A 22,654-nucleotide genomic window follows, 5' to 3' on the forward strand; every position below is an offset into this window, starting at 1 on the left:
GCCATTAAAAGGAGGCAATAATTGATGCATCCAAGATTTGATTAGGGACTCACAGATCATCCAACAGAGGAGCGCAACGCACAAGCTGTTTATTGAAAAGACATAGTTCAGAAAAGCTATACAAGCTAAATAGACAGAATTGAGATTTGACCTGTAATAGCTGAGAATGATCCTGCATGACCCCTAAGCAACAGTGAGCATAACGTGAATTAATTTTACATTCGGTTTGAGGGTGAGAAGAGTGTGTCCAAGACTAGTATTTGAAACTTAAAATAAGGGCAATTATGAGGGCATGAAAGAACAAAGAATTGCAGCACAGGAACAGGCTCTTCGGCCCTCTAAGCCTGCACTGACCATGCTGCCCGACTGAACTAAAAATCCCTACCCTTCAGGGCACCATATCCCTCTATTCTCATCCTATTCATGCACTTGTCAAGACGGCCCTTAAAAGTCACTACCAAAGAAGAGACAGTTTTAGTGAACTGGCATATATGCCAATTAGATAAGAAAAAAGTTTACAAAGTCTTTGCTTTTCCTATAGAAAATGTGCCTGGGTGATGGAAGTAGGGCTATGGGGGATGAATTGAATAGGCAATTTGTATCTATCTTCACCACAGAGGATACAAGGAACATCCCAAAAATAGCTGTAAATCAGGAAATGGAAGGAAGTCAGGAAAATTGCAATCGCCAAAGAACTGGTACTGAGCAAATTGTTGGATTTGCAGACTGACAAATCCAGCGTCTAGTTGGACTTCATCCTAAGGTCATAAAAGAAGTGGCTACTGAGATAGTCGATGCATTGGTTTTAATTTTCCCCAAGATTCCAGGAAGGTTCCATTAAATTGGAAAATAGCAAATGTAACTCCTTTCTTCAGACAGGGAGGCAGAAGGCAGGAAACGATAGACCAGTTAACCTAACATCTGTCAAAGGTAAAATGTTAGAAGCCATAACTAAAGATGTTAATGCAAGATAAATTCAAGGCAGAGACAACGTTTTAGTGAAAGGGAAATTGTGTTGAACCAATTTACTGGCGTCCTTTGAATGAGTCACACACGCTGTGGATAAAGGGGAGCTGCTGAATAATTTCCAGAAGGCATTTGATGAGGTAAGATTGGTCTACCCATTCCTCATTTCTACGTTTGGATCGACAAATACGAAGCAAAGTGATGCTGATGTCCGCAGCTAGCGGTGATTGTCTCTTCCCTTCTCAGTCTTTTTGAGCTAATCAGAGAGTGAGGTTGAAAACAGTGCAAACCAACCTCAGAAAGCTTGCCTTTGCCCGATATACCTTTTGCCACTTCACTACCTATTTATATACCTAACTTTTAGTGACCTCCTCTTCCCAGAAATGCAGCCCCTAGCCTATAAGCTCATCTCTGACTGGAACTTCACAGTAAGAAGTCTCACAACACCAGGTTAAAGTCCAACAGATTTATTTGGAATCATGAGCGGCTCACCTGATGAAGGAGCAGTGCTCCAAATGCTCATGATTCCAAATCAACCTGTTGGAATTTAATCCAGTTGGAATTACCATGTCCACCCCAGTCCAACGCTGGCATCTCCACATCATTAGGACTTTATATTAACCTTATTCCAACAATTCATGTAGATATGGAGCCTGAGATCCCACCTCATCCAGATGAGTAATACCAGGATCTAGATAATAACCATTGTGAAACCACGGCTGGAATTCTCCGACCCCACCCACTGCTGAGATTCTCCAGTCCCGCTGCAGTGAACGGAGATTTAGCTGAGTGCCAAATTCTGCATTCCTGCTAGCAGCAGGACGTGCAAGACTGGAGGATTCCAGCCCTAAACTATCTTGGTCACATCAACCTTCATATATTGCGCTGTTGTCAAGTTAGCTGAGCAGGTCTAGATCCTATTCTTCAGTTCAAATTCATCATGCATGTTGAACAAATTATACGGAGTCATTACAGTACGTTCTTTCATGTGAGGTTTTGCCCTTGAACGGAGAGGCTTGCTAAGCCATTCCCGAGAGCATTGGAAGTTAACCGCGCTGTTGTGGCTCTGGAATCATATGTAATCCAGGCCAAGTAAGTGCGGCACATTTTATTCTCTAAATGACATTACTGATCCAGATGGATTTTTTTAAAACTTGATGATAGTTTTGTGGTCACCGTTCCAGATTCTAGTTTTCAATTCCAGGCATTATAGATCGAATTTAAATTTCACCAGCTGCTGTGGGATTTAAACCCATGTCCACCGGATCATTAGCCTGGGAATTTGGATTACAACTACAGCAACATTACCACCATCTCCCCTAAACTGGAAAGAGTGCAAAGAAGATTTACGAGGATGTCGTCAAGGCAAGTGGGCCTGAGTTATAGGGAGAGGTTGGCCAGGCTAGGACTTTATTCCTTGGAAAGCAGGGGAATGAGGGGTGACCTTATTGAGGTGTATAAAATCATAGGTAGCATGAACACACACAGCCCTTTCCCCAGGGAAGGGGAATTGAAAACTAGAGTGCATTGGTTTAATGTGAGAGAGCAAAGATTTAAAAAGGGACCTGAGGGGCAATTTTTTCGTGCAGAGGGAGGTGCGTATGTGGACTGAGCTACTGGAGAAAGTGGCTGAGGCAAGTTCAACATTGAAAAAGCATTTGGAAAAGGACGTGGATGGGAAAGGATTAGAGAGATAGGGCCAAACGTGGGCAATTAGGACTATTTGATGGACTGGTTGGGCCAAAAGGCCTATTTCCATGCTGCATCGCTCTACGATGCTAGGAGGCCACTCGGCCTATTTTGTCCATACCACCTCTCTCTCTGTAGAGCAATCCTGCCGGTCCTATCCTCACTTCAACATCTCCGGTGCCCTCCGAGTTTATTCCCTGAAATGCCAAATACACTTCCAAAAGAAAATGAAATTGCGGTTCTGTTCAGGAGACCAATGGGTTAATTGGTTCAATCAGATTCGTCAATTTAGAAATTTCAAATGTAATAATGCCCAGTATAGAAATTTGCATTCTTTGCCTGGTGACTCTTAAAAATTGCCAGCATAAATAGTAAATCTCTTCTCCGGTAAGAAGGTGAAGCAGGACATTCCGAGGCGCCTCGTCACTTGATGCTTCCCCCCCACTCCATTTGAAGATACTTTTTTCAAACGTTTTACATCTCGCTTCCTTTTCAAGCCTGTCCATATGGTCATCCTCAGGAATGAATCATTAACGTTGTCAACGTCAAGACGGTAACATTCTTATCCTTCTTTTCGGTTAGAATAATTCAACAAACTGAGGGATAAAGCAAGGAGGGCAGCACCTTAAGGGGGGAGGACCACCCGAAACAAAACCCCAAGCATAAAAGGAAACTTAAAACCTCAAACCAAAATGTGATGAAAGTGGTCAAATATACGCCCCAGTCCCCACGGTGCCCAATGAGGATGGCAGGTCTCGACGCTACCCGCGGACTCTACATGCTCCCTCTCCAGGGACACCCAGCCACGGGCATAGCCACAGTAGAGGGGCAGACAGTCAGATTGTACTATTCCCTCAGTGGCCCGCTGCCTGGACCTATTTATTGCACATTTGGCTAGGCCCAGGAGCAGGTTCACAAGGAGGCCCTCAGCCTTCCCCACAGCAGGCGGAGAACATTCGCTTCAGGGAAGGCAGCATTTTAGATTAACCTCCAACCACCCCTGAACCAATTAGCTACTCCCTTGAATTGATTGATGAATTTCTGATGTTTGTGAGCAACACTCTACTCTAACAATGGCTGGACAGTCATTCAAACACTTGGGGTAATTGCAGTAAAATGATTTACTAGGATGCTACCAGGACTTGATGGTTTGAGTATTAAGGAGAGGCTGCATAGACTGGGACTTTTTCCCCCTCTAGAGCGGAGGAGGCTGAGGGGTGATCTTATAGAGGTTCATAAAATAATGAGGGGCACAGATCAGCTAGATAGTCAATATCTTTTCCCAAAGGTAGGGGAGTCTAAAACTAGAGGGCATAGGTTTAAGTGAGAGGGGAGAGATACAAAAGGGTCCACGGGGCAATTTTTTCACGGAGTGGGGAGTGCCTGGAATAAGCTGCCAGAGATAGTAGTAGAGGCGGGTACAATTTTGTCTTTTAAAAAGCATTTAGACGGGTACATGGGAAAGTGGGTATAGAGGGATAAGGGCTAAATGCAGGCAACTGGGACTAGCTTAGTGGTTTATAAAAAAGGGCCTGTTTCCATGCTGTAAATTTCTATGACTCTATGACAGTCCATAGACGGGCAAGTTAGGTGGATTGGCCGTGCTAAATTAACCCTAGTGTCAGGGGGATTAGGAGGGTAAATATGTGGGATTACGGGAATAGGGCCTGGGTGGGATTGTGGTTGGTGTAGACTCAATGGGCCAAATGGCCCCCTTCTGGAATGTAGGGATCCTATGACAATATTGTGTGCATCATGGGAGCATGTCTGCTTCGTTCTTTGGGTTCGGTCATCCTTCTCTAATTCAAGGTGTCAATACCCATCCCCATCCTTTACAGCCTTGACCTCAGCGGGGGATATGGGGTCCATGTGTGGTGTGGTGGTGGTCTCTCCCTCATCCTCAGTGGGCTTTGTTGTACATCATCCTTATCCTCGAGTCCTGTGCCTAGGCTGATCTGTTGCTGTGGTTTGGGAGAGTTTACACACCGCGCAGCATTATCCATCCACACTGTCAATCCTGAATGGGAAAGAAAGGGAGGGGTAACCCCCTTTGTCCGTATTGTCCTAAGGGTAGGGGTCACCCGATCTGATTTGGGAAACTCAGCTGCTACTCCCCACTATCGCCCAAGATGTGTTCAGGTCTACTGAATTTGATGGAAATTTGGTCAGATCACTCACTGCCCAAAAAAAGTGAAGATCTCAAGTGATTTAAAACAGTTTATTCAAAAATAGTTTAGATACAATGTACAAGTTAAATGGACAATAGACATAAAACCCTCAACACGGCAGCCGTTTACTAGTGCAGGATCAGCGAGAGGGAGAGGTGAAGCAAAGCGACACTTCTTCTGCTCTAAGTTAAGCAGGGAGCAAGGCCAAAGACAGCAGGAATCCACCTCAGTAAGCTCTACCTTGTCTAACACACCTTCCTCTCAAGTGTCTGTTTATATACAGGAGACTGGTGGGCATCTCACCTGCTCAGATTCCAGCCCCCAACCCGTGAGATCATCCTCCTACTCATCTCGATAGGAGGAAAGGATGGTGCCAGGATCTGTGCTACAGTAATGCCCTTGAGTAGGTAACTACCCTTACAAAACTAGTTGACCATGAGATCACTGGTATTCAGAGCACCAGAACGATACAGAACACCTGTGAGCAATGGAGTGCAAGAGCTAAAGAGCAACTTATTGCCTTATCTTATTTAAATGGAAGAACTTTAACTTTGAGTAATTTTACCACATTCTCAGAACTACCATTTCTTACAGTGTGGAAGAGGCATTGGCCCATCCAGCATTGCTTATGAGCCAAGAGAAGGCAGAAGAGTGTTCTTCCCAGTGCAGCCAGCCTGCTTCCTTCCTCATGTTCCACTCCCACCCACCTCTCCACCAACAAGCTAGTTTCATATTGCACTTCCAACAGTGTTAAAATCTGATTGGCGATGCTCATCAGTTGGGTCATTTGCAAAGCCAAAATAAGGGATGTCAAGACAGATGACACAGTGAGCCGAAGGGCCTCTTGTTCTGCTGTAAAACTCTTACGACTAACTGGTTCTTTATCTTTATTCCTTTATGGGGTGGGCATCGCTGGCTGGGCCAGCAATTGTTGCCCATCCCTAATTGTCTTTGAACTGAGTGGCTTGCTGGGCCATTTCAGAGGGCAGTTAACTGCATTGCTGTGGGTCTGGGTTTGGTCAACGTGTCCTGGTCTACCTGCTCCTTGGCTGCAATCTCTTCTGATAGGGAACGAACCCTGTCGTTCAGGCTGGCTTCCGGGTAGGGGATCTGTTGGAAATGTACGGCATCAAGCTCAGAGAGACTCCTTTCCACTTTACATCACTGATTTGGAAAACCCACCCCTGTAAACATAGAACATAGGAGCAGGAGTAGGCCATTCAGCCCTCTGTGCCTGTTCCGCACCATTTATCACGATCATGACTGATCATCAAAATCAGTAACCTGTAATTGATTTCCCCTCCATATCCTTTGATCCCTTTAGCCCCAAGAGCTACATTTAACTCCTTCTTGAAAACATACAATGTTTTGGCCTCAACTGCTTTCTGTAGTAATAAATTCCATAGGCTCACCACTTTTTCTCATCCTGGTCCAAAATGGTTTACCCTGTTTCCTCAGGCTGTGACCCTGGTTCTGGATTCTCCCAGCATCAGGAACGTCCTTCTTGCATCTACCCTGTCTAGTCCAGTTAGAATTTTATATGTTTCTATGAGATCCGCGGCCCCCCTCCCTTCATTCCTCTAAACTCCAGCAAATACAGAATCTCTACAGTGCAGGAGGCCATTTGGCCCATCAAGCCTGCACCAACAACAATCCCACCCAGTCCCTATCCCTGTAACCCCACATATTTACCCTGCTAATCCCACGACACGAAGGGTTAATTTAGCATGGCCAATCCACCTAAACCATACATCTCTGAACTGCGGGAGGAAACCCACGCAGACACAGGGAAAATGTGCAAACTCCACACAGACAGTGACCTGAGGCTGAAATTGAATCTGGAAGCCTGGCACTGTGAAGCAGCAGTTCTAACCACTGTGCCACTAACCAACTCAATCGCACCTTACACATCAGTCCTACTATCTCAGAAATCAGTCCGGTAAACCTTCTCTGCACTCTATGGCAAGAACATTCTTCAGATAAGGATACCAAAACTGCACACAATATTCCAGGTTTGGCCTTATCAACATCCTGTATAACTATAGCAAGATGTTTCAGCTTTTGTACTAGAATCCTCCCTCTACAAAGGCCATATGCAACTTCTCTTCCTCACTGCCTGCTGCAATTGCATGCAAACTTTCAGTGACTGGCGTACAAAGACACCCAGTTCTTATTGCACATTCCCGTCTCAATCTCTAACCATTCAGAAAATAAGCTACCTTCCTCCCATTTATCCACATCATATTGCATCTGGCACGCATTTCCCACTCATTCAATTGGTCCAGATCACACTGGAGCATCAGCTCATCCTCCCACCCAACTCTGTGTCATCTGAAAATTTGGAGCTATTACATTTAGCTCCCTCATCTAATTCTTTAATATCTACCGCAAACAGATCAGAGCCTGTGGCTAAATGACTCACCGGATGAGGGAAAGGGGGCAGCCAGGAAATAATCATAAAAAATTAAAAAAAAATGCACATTTTTCAAAAATAAACACCTTGGGACAGAATTAAAAATTTATTTGTATCTCGATATTTCTCTATCCCTCAAATATTAACAGTTATCTGTACAGCACAGTCAACGAAACTGAAATGGAGTAAGCAGTTATCACCAAAAGGTTAGTGCTGGCCTCATCGGGCCTATGTAAACATAAAGCACAAATCAAGTTTAAAAAAGGCTGCAATACTTCATTGAGGCCCCTCACTTTTAATCTACACACATTTATATTAACTTGCTTGGCGCAAAGTTAGGAGTTTAAAAACCATTCTTCCAAACAACACTGTTGCAGTAAGTGGATGATCTTCTGAGTTTGCAGGAGAGGGGGCGGGAGGGGAAGGGAAGGGAAGGGGCGGGAGGGGAAGGGGAGAGGGGGCGGGAGGGGAAGGGGAGAGGGGGCGGGAGGGGAAGGGGAGAGGGGGCGGGAGGGGAAGGGGAGAGGGGGCGGGAGGGGAAGGGGAGAGGGGGCGGGAGGGGAAGGGGAGAGGGGGCGGGAGGGGAAGGGGAGAGGGGGCGGGAGGGGAAGGGGAGAGGGGGCGGGAGGGGAAGGGGAGAGGGGGCGGGAGGGGAAGGGGAGAGGGGGCGGGAGGGGAAGGGGAGAGGGGGCGGGAGGGGAAGGGGAGAGGGGGCGGGAGGGGAAGGGGAGAGGGGGCGGGAGGGGAAGGGGAGAGGGGGCGGGAGGGGAAGGGGAGAGGGGGCGGGAGGGGAAGGGAAGGGAGAAGGGGGCGGGAGGGGAAGGGAAGGGAGAAGGGGGCGGGAGGGGAAGGGAAGGGAGAAGGGGGGAGGGAGCAGGTGGCGGGTGGGGCAAAGGTTTAAGGCACATTATCTGACCTGCTTCACCATGTACCTAACCCAGGTTACGCCTCTTTGGGAAGAGAAGAAGACACCTCACCTCAAGGAACAGTGTGCTAAAATCAACGGAAGGCCTTATTCCGAATGCTTCAGTTAGTTTTGTCGGCTGATGTCGTACTGTTTCTCAGCCCATAACAGTCTGATCACATGGATGTCTCTGCGCCACCCAATCTTGGAGTCCCAGCAGTATTCGGGCGACAGGAGTTTGGTGGGCTTGTGCAGCCAAAAGTACTTGTTGAGGTGGCTCTCGTCGTGCCAGAGAGCCTCCACGTTGTTCTGCTTGTCCTGCATGATGCCCCGGTCGCAGGACTCCGTCAGGTTCTTGACGCTCTGCCAAGTCCCACCAAACACGGCAGCGTGATAGTAGAAATCTCCCTCAGCGTCCAGGTAAGCTGCAGAGAGCGGGTTACGGTCATAGGTGTACGTGAACTTTGGCCTTCTGTAGTACCAGGCGTGTAGGAGGGCGACGGACTCACTCAGCGCCTCCGTGCCAAAGCGGCCTTGGAATTTCTGGTCTACGTCGAAGCAGAACAGGTAGTCGGCTTCATGCTTGACGTGATCCTCAATCAGCCTGCTGATGGTCTTCATGCGGAACATGGAGATGTCCTGCCACCGCTTGTGCCTTTCAACTTGGAATTTCTTGAGCTTTCGTCTCACACTGGGCTTCAGCCTCAGCTTGTCCAGCTTCGGCAGCTCATCAACAAACACGTAGTAGATAACGGACAAGCCCGGCATGAAGTGTTCATCGGCCGACACCAGGAAACTCTCCAAGTACATGTCCAGATACCTGAAATATGCAAACATGCACGTTCTCGCAGGAGTAGTTGTCACACAAACATCCTCACAATCGCACCCCTCCACCCCAGGCTTATTTTATTCATTTATGGGACATGAGCGTCACTGCCTGGGTCAGAATTTATTGCCAATCAACCACATTGTCAAGAGTCTGGAGTTACATGTAGGCCAGACCAGGTAAGGACGGCAGATTTTCTTCTCTGAAGGGCATTACTGAACCAGATGGGTTTTTTCCAACAACGAATCATTGAATCTTACAGTGCAGAAGGAGGCCATTTGGCCCATCGAGTCTGTACTGGCCACTATCCCCATAACTCCATGTATTTACTGCAGCTAGTCCCCCTGACACCAAGGGGCAATTTAGCATCAGCGATTCACCTAAGCTGCACATCTTTGGAGTGTGGGAGGAAACTAGAGCACCCGGAGGAAACCCATGCAGAACGAGAGAACGCGCAGACTCACGTGTCATCACCAATGGTCATTAAAAAAAAAAATCTGTCTCAGTCATGTCTTTCAGGGAAGGAAATCTGCCATCCTTACCCGGTCTGGTCTACATGTGACTCCGGACTCCCGCAGCAACCTGGCTGACTCTTTAACTGCCCCTTGAAATAGCCCGGCAAACCACTCAGTTATGACAATTAGGGATGGGTGAGAAAGGCTGGCCTTGCCAGCAATGTCGACATCCCATAAATAAATATAAAGCCCTGTTTGTGAGTTGTACCCTCAGCTGAGAACTTAAGATTATCAACCCTCCCAATGTCCCCCATCATCTATGACAGTTTATCCCAGATAAGATAGAAGCAGGGAGGTTGTTTCCACTGGCCGGTGAAACTAGAACTAGGAGGCATGGCCTCAAAATAAGGGACAGCAGATTTAGGACTGAGTTGAGCAGGAACTTCTTCACCCGAAGGGTTGTGGAATTCCCTGCCCAGTGAAGCAGTTGAAGATACCTCATTGAATGTTTTTAAGACAAGGATAGATAAAATTTTTCAACAGTAAAGGGATTAAGGGTTATGGTGAGCGGAGGGGTAAGTGGAGCTGAGTCCATGAAAAGATCAGCCATGATCTTATTGAAGCCCTTATCGAGCAGGCTCGAGGGGCAAGGTGGCCTACTTCTGCTCCTAGTTCTTGTGTTCTTATACTGCTCCCCCTTTTGGAGATATGAAGTCCCTTCTTGTTTCTGATTTGTCTTCCGATTGACGAGTTTATATTTGACATTTGGTATTAGAAACGCTTACAAATCATATTCACAATTTAGTCATAGAGGTTTACAGCATGGAAAAAGACCCTTTGGCCCAACTTGTCCATGCTGCCCTTTTTTTTAAACCCCGATGCTAGTCCTAATTGCCTGCATTTGGCCCATATCCCTCTATTCCCATCTTATCCATGTAACTGTCTAAATGCTTTTTAAAAGACAAAATTGTACCCACCTCTACTACCACCTCGGGCAGCCCATTCCAGGCACTCACCATCCTCTGTGAAAAAATTGCCCCTCTGGTCTCTTTTGTGTCTCTCCCCTCTCACCTTAAATCTACGCCATCTAGTTTTAGACTCCCCTACCTTTGGGAATAGATATTGACTATCTAACTGATCTATGCTCCTCATTATTTTACAGGCCTCTATAAGATCATCCTTCAGCCTTCTACGCTCCAGAGAAAAAAGTCCCAATCTATCCAGCCCCTCCTTATAACTCAAACCATCAAGTCCCGGTAGCATCCCAGTAAATCCTTTCTGCACTTTATCTAGTTTAATAATATCCTTTCTATAATAGGGTGACCAGAACTGCACACAATATTCCAAATGTTTCAATTTATCTCATCAGAAACCTTGGTCATTTTATCCACAAGAGAGATCTACCCTTCAACCTTTTTTCAAAACAAAATTTTTCTAAGCAGCTGACCAAAGCTTCACAGAGTATCTGGAGTTTAGAAGGATGAGAGGTGATCTTAACAAACCATGTAGAGCCCTGGGGGGATTTGAAAAGCTAGATACTGGGAGAACTTTTCCTCTTGGGGGAGAGACTAGAACCAGGGTAGGCGGTTTAAGAATAAGGGGTTTACTGTTTAAGACATAGAGGAGGAGAATTTCATTCTCTCAAAAGGCTTGTTAGGATGGGATTCTCTTCCCCTGAAAGCAGTGGGAGGCAGGGTCTTTGAATGTATTCAAATGCAAATAGACTACCATTGCCATGTTGTGCTTTGATTGCAACCAAAAGCAGATTGGAACATGGGACTTAGGAGCAGGAATAGGCCATTCAGCCCTTTGAACCTGCTCTGCCACTTAGTAGTGTCTGATCCCTTTACCGGGATAGGTTTAAATTCCATTTTTAAGTGGGATTGAGACCTTTTCTTCCCCTGAGCATCTTGCTTTACCCATCTTTGAATGAAAACTGGATCTTGGAGGCCTTTCACTGGCAGCCTCAGTTACTCTGAGCAGGATGTTATTTACAACCTGGCAAAGTTCCATTCATAGATGCTGCTGAAGGGCATCAGCTTTGAAGAAAGGTTCTGTCTGCCAGTCAGGTGGTAGCTTCACGCCAGGAAAATTAAAACCGTGATGCGTTCTGGATCGCGATTATTCGGATTATTGCGGGGGATGGGATTTGCTGCTGCAAATGGTTCAGATTTATAAATATGCCATTGTACATGGAAATAATTTTTCAAAGATCAGGCTCTCCCGAGAGATTCTTTTCAGGACAGTCTAGGCTCTTGGCAAAAGATTAGAAAGATTTATCTTTAATCTCACTCCAACTTCATTCCCGCGCAAAAGGGATTCTGAAAAACGTGAGATGCAAAAACCCAGTGAAATCTGTACCATAGAATCATAGAATCCTACAGTGCAGAAAGAGGCCCTTCGAGACTGCACCAAACACAATCCCACTCAGGCCCTACCCCCATATCCCTACATATTATACCCACTAATCCCTCTAACCCATGCATCTCAGGACACTAAGGGACAATTTCTTAGCACGGCCGATTAACCTAACCCACACATCTTTGGACTGTGGGAGGAAACCGGAGCACCCGGAGGAAACCCACGCAGACACGAGGACAATGTACAAACTCCACACAGACAGTGATCCCGAGCCAGGAATCAAACCCAGGTCCCTGGAGATGTGAAGCAGCAGTGCTAACCACTGTGCCACCGTGCCGTGTAGATGTGAAAACACCAGCAGATTTTCAAGTACCACGTTCAACATCAAATTCCTCACAGGACATTAAGCATCTCCACAATAAGGCGACAGCCTCGTAGTACTCTGGCTAGATTATTAATCCAAAATGTTCTGCGGATTCCACCACGGCAGATAGTGAAATTTCAATTCAATTTAAAAAGAAATCTGGAATTAAGAATCTACTGATGACTATGAAACCATTGTCGACTGTTGGAATAACCCATTTGGCTCACTAATGTCCCTTTAGAGAAGGAAATCTGCCTTCCTGGCCTGCATGTGACTCCAGAGCAACAGCAATGTAGTTGACTCTCAATTGCTCTCTGAAATACCCTAGCGACCCATTCAGTTCAAGGGCAACTAGGGATGGACAATAAATGCTGGCCAGCCCACGTCCCACAAATGAATGAAAAACACAGCTCCATTTCCATTGCTGCTGCCACTTAATGCAATGCTGCTGAACCTGGTACCTCAGGGCTGTGTAAAGAATCGTGCTTTAAAATAATAATCAAAGTATCATTGCCGTATTGGGCTTTAATTGCAGCCAAAACACTAAAAGCAGTTAGGAACGTAGGATTTAGGAGCAGGAGTAGACCATTTGGCCCATCGAAACGGCTTCATCATTTAGTACTGTCCAATCTGGGTTGTGTCTCAGCGCCCCATAACTCTACACTGCCTCATCTATCACAATCTTTGTCTTGAATACATTCAATGACCCTGTCTTCCACTGCTTTCAGGGAAAGGGAATCCCACATCCTAACAACCCCTGGAGAGAATCAAATTCTCTTCCTCTATGTCTTAAACAGGAGATGCCTTATTCTTAAACTGTGTCCCCTGGTTGTAGTCTCTCCCACAAGATGAAGTCTTCCAATTATCTACTCTTTCAAATCCCCCCAGGGTTTTATTAAGATCACCTTTCATTCTTCTAAATGCCAATGGACGTGCGCCCAATGTTCCTTTATAAGATGATTCATCTCTGGGATGAGGGTTTAAGTAAACTTTCTCTGAAATGCTTCAATTGCAATTATATATTTTTGTCAAATGAGGAGACCAAAACTTTGCACTATATTCCAGGTGCGGTCTCACCAAGGCCCTGTACAGCTGCAGTAAATATTCCCTACTTTTATATTCCATTCCCCTTGCAATAAATGGTGACATTCCACTCAGCAGGGTCACGCTGCATCTCTGGTACAGTGGCACAGTGCATTAGCACTGCTGCCTCACAGCATCAGGATTAAACTTCCGGCTTGGATGACTGAATGTGCAGAGTCTACACATTCTCCCCGTGTCTGTGTGGGTTTCCTCCCACACTCTGAAAGACCTGCTGGTTAGGTGCATTGGCCATGCCAAATTCTCCCTCAGTGTACCCGAATAGGCACTGGAGTGCGGCGACTAGGGGATTTTCACAGTAACTTCCTTGCAGTGTGAACGCAAGCCTACTTGATGACACTAATAAATAAACTTTAAAAAGAGAAGAGGAAGAACAGTCAATGGGCAGGATTCCTCCCCAAACCCACCTCTCTCTGTGGTGTTGCTGGGAGATGGAGCACAAACTCACTGGCGACAGGATATTGTGGTCCTGCCATTGTTAATGGGACTTCCCACTGCATGCTCCCCTCGTCACCGAGAAACCCACAGCAGGGATGCACTGTCGACAGGATCACACACAATCCCACCGGCGTAAGCGGCAGCAAAACTTTGGCACGTGTTTAAGGTTTCAGATTAATGGTCCAGGTCAGGAGGTTGAAACTGGTGTTTTGCTATACTAATGCTCAGCAAACTAAATGGGGTGGGTTCCATTGCTCCAGAAGCTTCACTATCCCTGGTTTCCTTTTACTCGCAGCTGTTCAGTAATACAAAAAGGGCTAAATCTCAGAGCTTGCGGGGTTTGATAATGACTCGCCGCAAATTGCATCAACATACTTGCCAACTGCAAAGACCGTGAGACCAATAACGACATTTTGTTTCTTGTATATTGCATCGTAATAATTGGGGTTGAAGGTTCCATCCCAAATGATTGGTGCTTTCCAATTCGTACAAGTCTGTACATCAGTTCTGCTCCTAAAGTAAAAAAGAAATACCCATAAGAAACAGCACTCTCCTTCCTCTATTCTTTCCCCATCTGTCAAATGCTGCATGCAGCTGCCCTGAGTACCTCCATCCATCCTGTGTTTGTCCCATTAAAGCATTGCTGGCTGGTTAACTGACTGAAAGATACCAGACCCCAACCCAATTGTAACAAATGGCGGCACGGTAGCACTGCTGATTCACAGCTCCAGGGACCTGGGTTCGATTCCTGGCTCGGGTCACTGTGTGGAGTTTGCACATTCTCCTCGTGTCTGCACGGGTTTTCTCCGGGTGCTCCGGTTTCCTCCCACAGTCCAAAGATGTGCGTGCGGGTTAAGTTGATTGACCATGCTAAAATTGCCCCTTAGTGTCCTGAGATGCGTAGATTAGAGGGATTAGTGGGTAAAATATGTAGGGATACTGGGGGGTAGGGCCCGAGTGGAATTGTGGTCGGTGCAGACTCGATGGACTGAATGCCCTCTTTCTGTACTGTAGGGATTCTATGATAAATCCACACCTTCTGGGAGGATTAACTACACAGCTATCAGGAACCATATTGGCATTGGAAGCCATCCAGAGAAGGTTCACTAGGTCGATCCCTGCACGATCTCAGGCATGGAGGGATTTTCTTATGAGGAGCGGCTGAGTAGGCTGAGCTTGTACTCATTGGAATTTAGAAGAACGAGAGATGAACTTATGGAGACATGTAGGATTCTCGGGGGCTTTACAGGGTACATGCGGAGAGGTTATAACCCCTTGTGGGAGAGTCTTGGACCAGTGGGCATAATCTCAGAGTAAGGGGTCGCCCATTTGAGACAGAGAAGTTTCTTCTCTCAGAGGGCAGCGAATCTGTAGAATTCTTTACCGCAGTGGGCTGTAGAGGGTGGGTCGTTAAGTATGTTCAAGGCTGAGATGGGAAGATCTTTAATCAGTGAAGGAATCGAGGGTTATGGAGATAAGGCAGGAAGGTGGAATTAAGGATGATCATAACAGATCAGGCATGATCAACTGAATAGGGGAGCAGACTCAATGAGTCAAATGGCCAACTTGTGCTCCTACACCATATGGTCTCATGATTCCAGTTGTGGAAGCTGTTACTTAGAATGACATTGCATTGAAAGTACAGTACTGATACAGGCCATTTGGCCCAATTAGTTTGTACTGGTCTTTGGACTTCATGTGCATTTACTGCCATTCCCTCTATCTCATCTCAACCTTTCAGGATATCTTACTATCCCCTTTAATCTTGTACTCATTCAACTTCTTTTATTATCAGTCAACGTTCCTGCACTCCGATTATTTTCTTGAAGAAAACGTTTAGTTACTTGAAAATGTTTACTTGGAAGAAAATGTCTAGAAAGATCAAGACTTTGTAAAACACAGTGTTAATGACTAAAAACAAGCTCCTGCCTTATTGTTTCTGGCCTGAGGTCCCAGATTTCAGCTCAGCTCAGAGAATAATTTTATTGTTACAACCGGCATAGGTTCAGGCCCTGGTGTGAAGGACTTGAGGATCAACAGAATGCACAAAATATCAGGAAACAATAATTGAAACCAAATGTGAATTTTGAAATCTGGTATTTGTGGAAAGAAAACAGCCAACAAGTTTAACTTTTGAGACTTGGAAAGGAAAAGTTACAGGCAGGAATGATGCAATAGGCAACAATCTACTGGGGAAATTCAGAATAAACAAGATACACTGACAAAATAAAAACAAGGAATGGTGCAAGGAGGAATGGTTGTTGAACCATTGAATCCCTACAGTGTGAAAGTAAGCCATTCAGCCCATCAAGACTGCACCAACATTCTGAAAGAGACAAGTAGAATTAGTGGGCAAACACAGAATCATAGAATTCCTGCAGTGCAGTGGAAGGTCATTCAGCCCATCAAGCCTACAGCGACTCTCCAAAAAGCATTATTTTACAAACAGCAAACAGAAGTGAAATAGTTTGAACAATTAACCAGCGTTATAAAGAAAGTCCGTACCAATAATCCAGGTAATTATCCACATGGTTTCCAGGTTTTAATTTAAATCCTTTCGGCAAATGGCACACATCCATGGGAATAAGGCCTTCCATAAATCTGAAAGCAGATGATCGAATACACAGGATTAAATTATAGTCACTGACCTTTAGATGTGGCTGAAATATTTGAAAGCTACTTTAGCTAAGCAGCAGATGAACCAAACCCCCCAGCTGAGTACTGGCAGTGTGGTTAATAACATGGGTACCTGTCTGTCTAATGCAAGTCTGTAAAAACTTGATGTCTGTGACAATGTGCGCAATCTTCTTGGAGATCCTCTCCTCTTGGATCCGGCAGTTTGCGGTGTCGAGAGTAGTCATGATGTAGAGATCATCATGTCTATTCTGCCCTGATCACCAAAATCTATCTGAACCAGGGCTCCACATGACGAGAACTAACCTGATTTCAGAAGATACAGCTGGCTGACTAAATTAGCCAATCTTTTCTAACACATAGTCCCAGAGAATGAAGTTCAGTCCATCAAACTACTTGGGTGGCACAGTGGTTAGCACTGCTGCCTCAACACCTGGAACCCAGGTTCAATTCCCAGCTTGGGTCACTGTCTGTGTAGAGTTTGCATGTTCTCCCCATGTCTGTGTGGGTTTCCTCCCACAGTCTGAAAGATGTGCTGGTTACAAGCACTGGCCGTGCTAAATTCTCCCTCAGTGTACCCGAACAGGACTATGGTGACTAGGGGATTTTCATAGTAACTTCATTGTGGTGTTAATCTAAGCCTACTTGTGATACTGATAAATAAATGTAAACGTACTCATGGGGCAGCTAATAAAAAACACGTTAAACAGCAGTATCCAACTCAGGGCTGTGAGCAGGGTCCTTGGGGTGTGACCAATGAATTGCCTCCAAACATGACTGCAGCAACTTCAGTCTGAGCCTACAGCAGTTTCATGAAGTTGAGAGACTAAATGTTTATTTATTAGGTGTCACAAGTAGGCTTACATTAACACCGCTGTGAAGTTACTGTGAAAATCCACTAGTTGCCACACTCCAGCACCTGTTCGGGCGCAGCAAAGGAGAATTTAACATGACCAATGGCACCTGACCAGCACGTCTTTCAGACTGCGGGAGGAAACCCACGCAGACACGAAGAGAATGTGCAGATGCCGCACAAGCGGTGACCCGAGCCAGGGGTCCCTGGCGCTATGAGGCAGCAGTGTTAACCACTGTGCCCACCATAATCCAGCTTAAACAGTCAATTCCTCTCTCTTTCATTCTTGTCTGTTTCTCCTTCCCTCCATCTGTATCCTCCTCCCTTCCCGCGTTCAGTGGGGGAGGAGTGCATTGCTGTGAGGAGTAGGAAGCAGCCATCAATCCACTTACCCTTCCCGCAGGCCCTTAATGCTGCCCGTGATCCATTCTTATTAATCCTCCCCTGATGGCAGGAGGACAGAGGGCTCAATTTGTTTCATGAAATTACTGATACTCCCTTCCCTTCTTCCACTTTGAAAGGAAACATTTTTCCATTACTCAGACACTCGAACACAAAATGGATGAGACAGGATTTGTTGACGGCGGGGGTTTAGTGACCCTGAAACTATTTGCATTTCCAGGGCAGAACACAATGCCGTTTTTCCATAGTTTTGTAAGGATTGGAAAACAATTCTATTACTTGATCTCACTGCTGGCAGCTTTTGCCAAAACAGATGTTTCCCTTTAAGGCAAATTGTCCAATTAATGCCCAGAATTTTAAAAGGGCCACAAGAGCAGAGATATGTTGGGCTGCATTTGCACAAATCTTCAAAGTAGGTGGCTGATAAACCGTATTGGATCCTGGATTGTTTGGTCATGGAATCCCTGCAGTGCAGAAGGAGACCAGAGTCTGCACTGATCACAATCTCACCCAGACCCCATTTCCACATTGCCACATATTTATCCTGCCAATCCTCTAACGCTAGGGTCAATTTAGCATTGCCGATCCACCTAATCCCCATATCTTTGTCATGTGGGAGGAAACTGGAGCACATGAAGGAAGCCCATGCAGACATGGGGAGAACATGCAGGCTCCACACAGACAGTGACCCGAGGCTGGAATTGAACCCAGGTCCCTGGCGCTGAGAGACAGCAGTGCTAACCACTGTGTCGCCCCAATAACGATTATCGCTAGTCATGATAATCCGGCTCAAGCCAGTAGCAACACCCGCCCTCGTCCCTCCCCCCAACCCCATTACCATTTCTGGGAGCCCCATCTGGGTTAAGCCCCAATTGGGAGCCCAATGCCTGACGTCAGGGTTCCCAAGCCCACCTGCCCAATAGATTTTCTGCTGCAGGGTGGATGCCCTGCTTGGAGGAGCTTCTAGTGCCACTGGGAACAGTAGGCACTGCAGCTACTGTCCCCGTGACCAACCCCACCCCACCCACCCAAACAGCGAGGATGGTCACCGCAGCACCTGGACCAAAGGCGAGTGGGATGGATTGGTGGGGTTGGCCAAGGAGGCTCTGACAAGAGTGGGATCGGTGTAAAGCACAGGGGCCACTCCCTTGCCACCAACAGGTGTCTCTTTTGGGTACAGGATGCCTCAGAAGGAAGGACCTTTGCCACCTACAGCCATGCTTGTTAAATTTACACAGTGGTTTTTCCACTGGTGGAAGGATCAGGGACCACTGAAGGACCTCAGCTAGCTCTGGGCATGAAGGCTGCATGCCCCTTTCTAGGCTGGAATGTAGGGGTCACCACTCTGCAACTTCTAGCCCTATTGTCAGGCTCCCTGTATCTCCCAGTCTGTTCCCCATGACAGCATCAAGTTCATGGCATGGTGGCACAGTGCTTAACACTGCTGCCTCACAGTGCCAGGGACCCAGGTTCAATTCCAGCCTTGGGTAACTGCATGAAGTCTGCACATTCTCCTTGTGTCTGCATGGGTTTCCTTCAGGTGCTCCAGTTTCCTCCCACACTCCATAGATGTGCAGATTAGGCTGATTGGTCATGTTAAATTGCCTCTTAGTGTCAGGGGGACTGCAGGGTAAATTCGTGGGGTTACGGGGTTAGGCCCTGGGTGGGATTATCATTGGTGCAGGCTCAATGGGCTGAATGGCCTCATTCTGCACTGTAGGGATTTCTACGATTCTACTCAGGGTACTTGCTAAACACACACAAAACACTAGTCCAGCTCCAGCTGGAGTATCAGGGTACTACTTTAGCAAGGACCTGAAACATGTTGAGGAGAGTACATAAGTGATTATTGGAATGCTGTTATGGATTGCAGAGTCTGGAATCGATTGTCTAACAGGATAGTGGATACAAATCCAATCGCAGCATTCAAAAATGAATTGGATAAATACTTGGAAGAGAAAAAAGATTTAGGAAGAAACCAGGGCATACTTCCTAGGCCAGGTGGCCTCCTATGGGCACCGTGTTCCATGGACTCAAACTGAAGGAAAGGGAGCTTGATGTGGACTCCAGTGGCGTAAAGAATTAGAAAACTCAGTCAGAGCTCAGTTCAACAACAACAACTTTTTATATGTAACATCTTCAACAAAGTATCCCAAAATACTTCATAGGAATATAATCATAAAAAAAACTGACACTTGAGATGGTCAGACGTACGGTCAAAACTTTTGACTGTGGTAGGACTTAGAAGCATCAGGAAAGGAAAAATAATGCTCAAGAGGCAGAGGTTTAGGGAGATAATTCCAGAAATTAGGGTCTAGACAACTAGGAGGGGAAAAAAACATGATCATTGCTTGGTGGAGCAATTAAAATAGGACAAATTGGAGGGCTGTAAGGCTCCAGGAGGTTACAGAGGTAGGGAGAGGCCAGGCCATGGTGGAATCGGAGGGCTGTAGGGCTCCAGGAGGTTACAGAGGTAGGGAGAGGCCAGGCCAGGGTGGAATCGGAGGGCTGTAAGGCTCCAGGAGGTTACAGAGGTAGGGAGAGGCCAGGCCATGATAGAATCTGAAGGGTGAGAATTTTAAATGGAAGTGTTGCTGCATTGGCAATCAACGTTGGTCATAAATGATGACGGGTGACTAAAACTTGGTGTGCATTAGAATACAGGCAGAGTTCTTGGATGTGCTCCAGTTTATAGAGAATGCAAAATGGGAGACCAGCCAGGAGAACATTGGAATAGTTAAGCATCCTGGGCACAGATGACGCTTTCTGCAGCTCTGCCTCGGCACAGTCAGAGTCAGGCAATATTGAAGGGAGTGAAAGTGTGGGGTCTTGGTGAGAACACGGATATGAGGTTGGAAACCAACCAAATACAACAACTACTTCTGGTTCAGCCTTAAGACTGTTGTCAGGGAGAGGAATGGAGTTAGTGCCTGGGGAACTTTGGGATTGGGATCGAGGACAACAGCTTCAGTCTTCCCCAATATTTAGTTGGAAAAAATTTCTGCTTGCCCAACATTGGCTGTTGGGCAAGTAATCCAGAGGCAGTGGGCAGTTCGAGAGAGGTGGGGGTGAGACAGACTTGGGTGCCATGAAACCCGGAAGCTGTCTTTTCACGTGACTTTACTAAGCGGCAGCATACAGGTGAACAACAAGGGGGCAAAAGTTGATCCCTGGATGGAACTCAGTGTTGTCAATGAGAGAGTGGGAAAAGAAGCCATTGCAGTTCATAGAATCATGCAGGAGGAGGCCATTCAGCCCATCAAATCTCCACCGATCACAATCTCATCCAGTCCATATCCCTGTAACCCCACATATTTACCCTCAAACTCCACACAGACAGTGACCCGAAGCCAGAATTGAAACCAGGCCCCTGGCGCTGAGAGGTAGCACTGCTAACCACTGCGATACTCCATTCTTTGACAAACAAGGGTAGAATCACGAGTACAGTCCCACCCATGTGGGCATCGAAGAGAGGCAACAGTAGATGATGTGGATCAAAAGCCACAGAGACATCAAAATGAGATTGTTCGTAATGGTCATAGAATGTCATTCACGTGTTACAGACACTTTAAAAGGCATTTCCCCAAATGGACACCCCAACAATGAATAATTCAATTTAAAAATTACCCAGCAGCAAAGCCTATTGATTTAAACAGGAAATGGTTGGCTTATTTCAACTATTGCTCTGGATGTTACCCAAGGATAAAGTTATCAACACATAGATGTACAAAAATAACTATTTACAAATTAAAACTTTAAAAAACTGATACTTTAAGCGTGAATTAAGTTCGGTTCTGGTCTGTGCAGATCTGGTTTGTTTTGAAGATGAGATGATGTTTAGTTGCCTGGAGTGAGGATTGTGAGTTTCTAGAGTTGTCTCTGCAGCTATCGTGGCTTCAACATGTTGTTTTAACAGCTGAGTTTAACAGCTGGAATCAGGTTTACAGGCAAGAAAGATTTCTTGCTCGAGTTTGTGTAGGCATGGCACTTTTAGCTGCCCAGTTACTCAGAGCAGACTACTAATCGCTATATCTTTAGCAGAGAGCAACAGCGGCCACGGGTCACTCCAAAAGATCCCTAATTTGTTAATGGAATTACTCCTGGAGCAAAACATTCTTTCCTCACATTTAGGCCAAAATTGTTGGGGTCTAGTCTGATGTCCTAATGTAATTTGGGGTTCTGGTCCAGGACCCTAACATACCAAAGTCCTGCTCCAGGTCAATTTGTTTGTCTTCTAAATTAGCTATCTCATCCGCGAAGATTCTCACAGCAGGTGGGACTGGAATCTTTAGGCCAATGTTACACGAAGCCAGGAATGCCAAGGCTCAAGGATAACACCTCTACCTACTGCCACTCAGGCTGAAAATCAAAGTTATCCCCAACGGGCAGGGAAAAAGGAACGTGTCCTACCTTAGGATAGCGAGGTCCACCGTAAAATAGATGATGATGATTGTGAGGAGCAGCGAGATGCACTTATGTTTCGTCACTAGGGACCTGAATAAGTAAAACAACCAAAGAGTCAGATGCCCAGCCGAATCACAGGATGGCATTGCACTGAGATGGGTCTTCAGCCCATCCAGTCATTGCTGCTATCTTCCCTCACACCCACCCTGTCATCTCAAATATTCCTCAATATTCCTCCTTTTGAAAACAATCCCATTTCCTTTAAAATAATTAAATTTCTGCTTCACCGCCACTCCCACTATCCATAGAAAGTCATTTTGTCTAACTCCATCCTTCATATTTTTTGTGATCATCCTAAATATCTTTCCTCCCTCCCACCTTTCATTCTCATCTGACCATTGGATGAACAGCAATGGATTATTCCCAATGCTAATCCTTCAGGAGATTGAAGGTCTCTTCTTATCAAGAGTCTAAAGCCCTTTAGCACATTTTAGATGCCTTGTGACATCCTTTTAAGACCAACAAACAGATGCAATGACGGATTTATAACCTCTTTCGACAAAAAGTAAAAAAAACCCAAATACACTTAAAGGCAGCAATTTCCTCAGAGCTGCCCCAGCACCAATGTGACTTCAGCAATGTAGATGTGCGATGGAAACTCTGTGTGGAAAGGAGT

General features: G+C 46.0%; 1 protein-coding gene across 1 annotated transcript in view; it reads right to left on the reverse strand.

Moving 5' to 3' along the window:
• Window positions 1-8,105: 8,105 nt before the first annotated feature.
• Window positions 8,106-22,654, reverse strand: part of LOC145360211 (alpha-1,3-galactosyltransferase 2-like) — a 39,561-nt gene continuing 25,012 nt past the window's right edge. The window contains exons 2-5 of the mRNA XM_080215257.1: window positions 21,985-22,068; window positions 16,191-16,286; window positions 14,061-14,198; window positions 8,106-8,960 (exon numbers count right to left, since the gene is read on the reverse strand). Coding sequence (XP_080071383.1) covers window positions 8,267-8,960; window positions 14,061-14,198; window positions 16,191-16,286; window positions 21,985-22,068 — 1,012 coding nt within the window. The 3' untranslated portion in view covers window positions 8,106-8,266. The remainder of the gene's footprint in view (window positions 8,961-14,060; window positions 14,199-16,190; window positions 16,287-21,984; window positions 22,069-22,654) is intronic.

The sequence above is a fragment of the Carcharhinus amblyrhynchos genome, chromosome 30, assembly GCF_965287045.1.
Source record: "Carcharhinus amblyrhynchos chromosome 30, sCarAmb.v2.hapA, whole genome shotgun sequence".
NCBI classification, from domain to species: domain Eukaryota; kingdom Metazoa; phylum Chordata; class Chondrichthyes; order Carcharhiniformes; family Carcharhinidae; genus Carcharhinus; species Carcharhinus amblyrhynchos.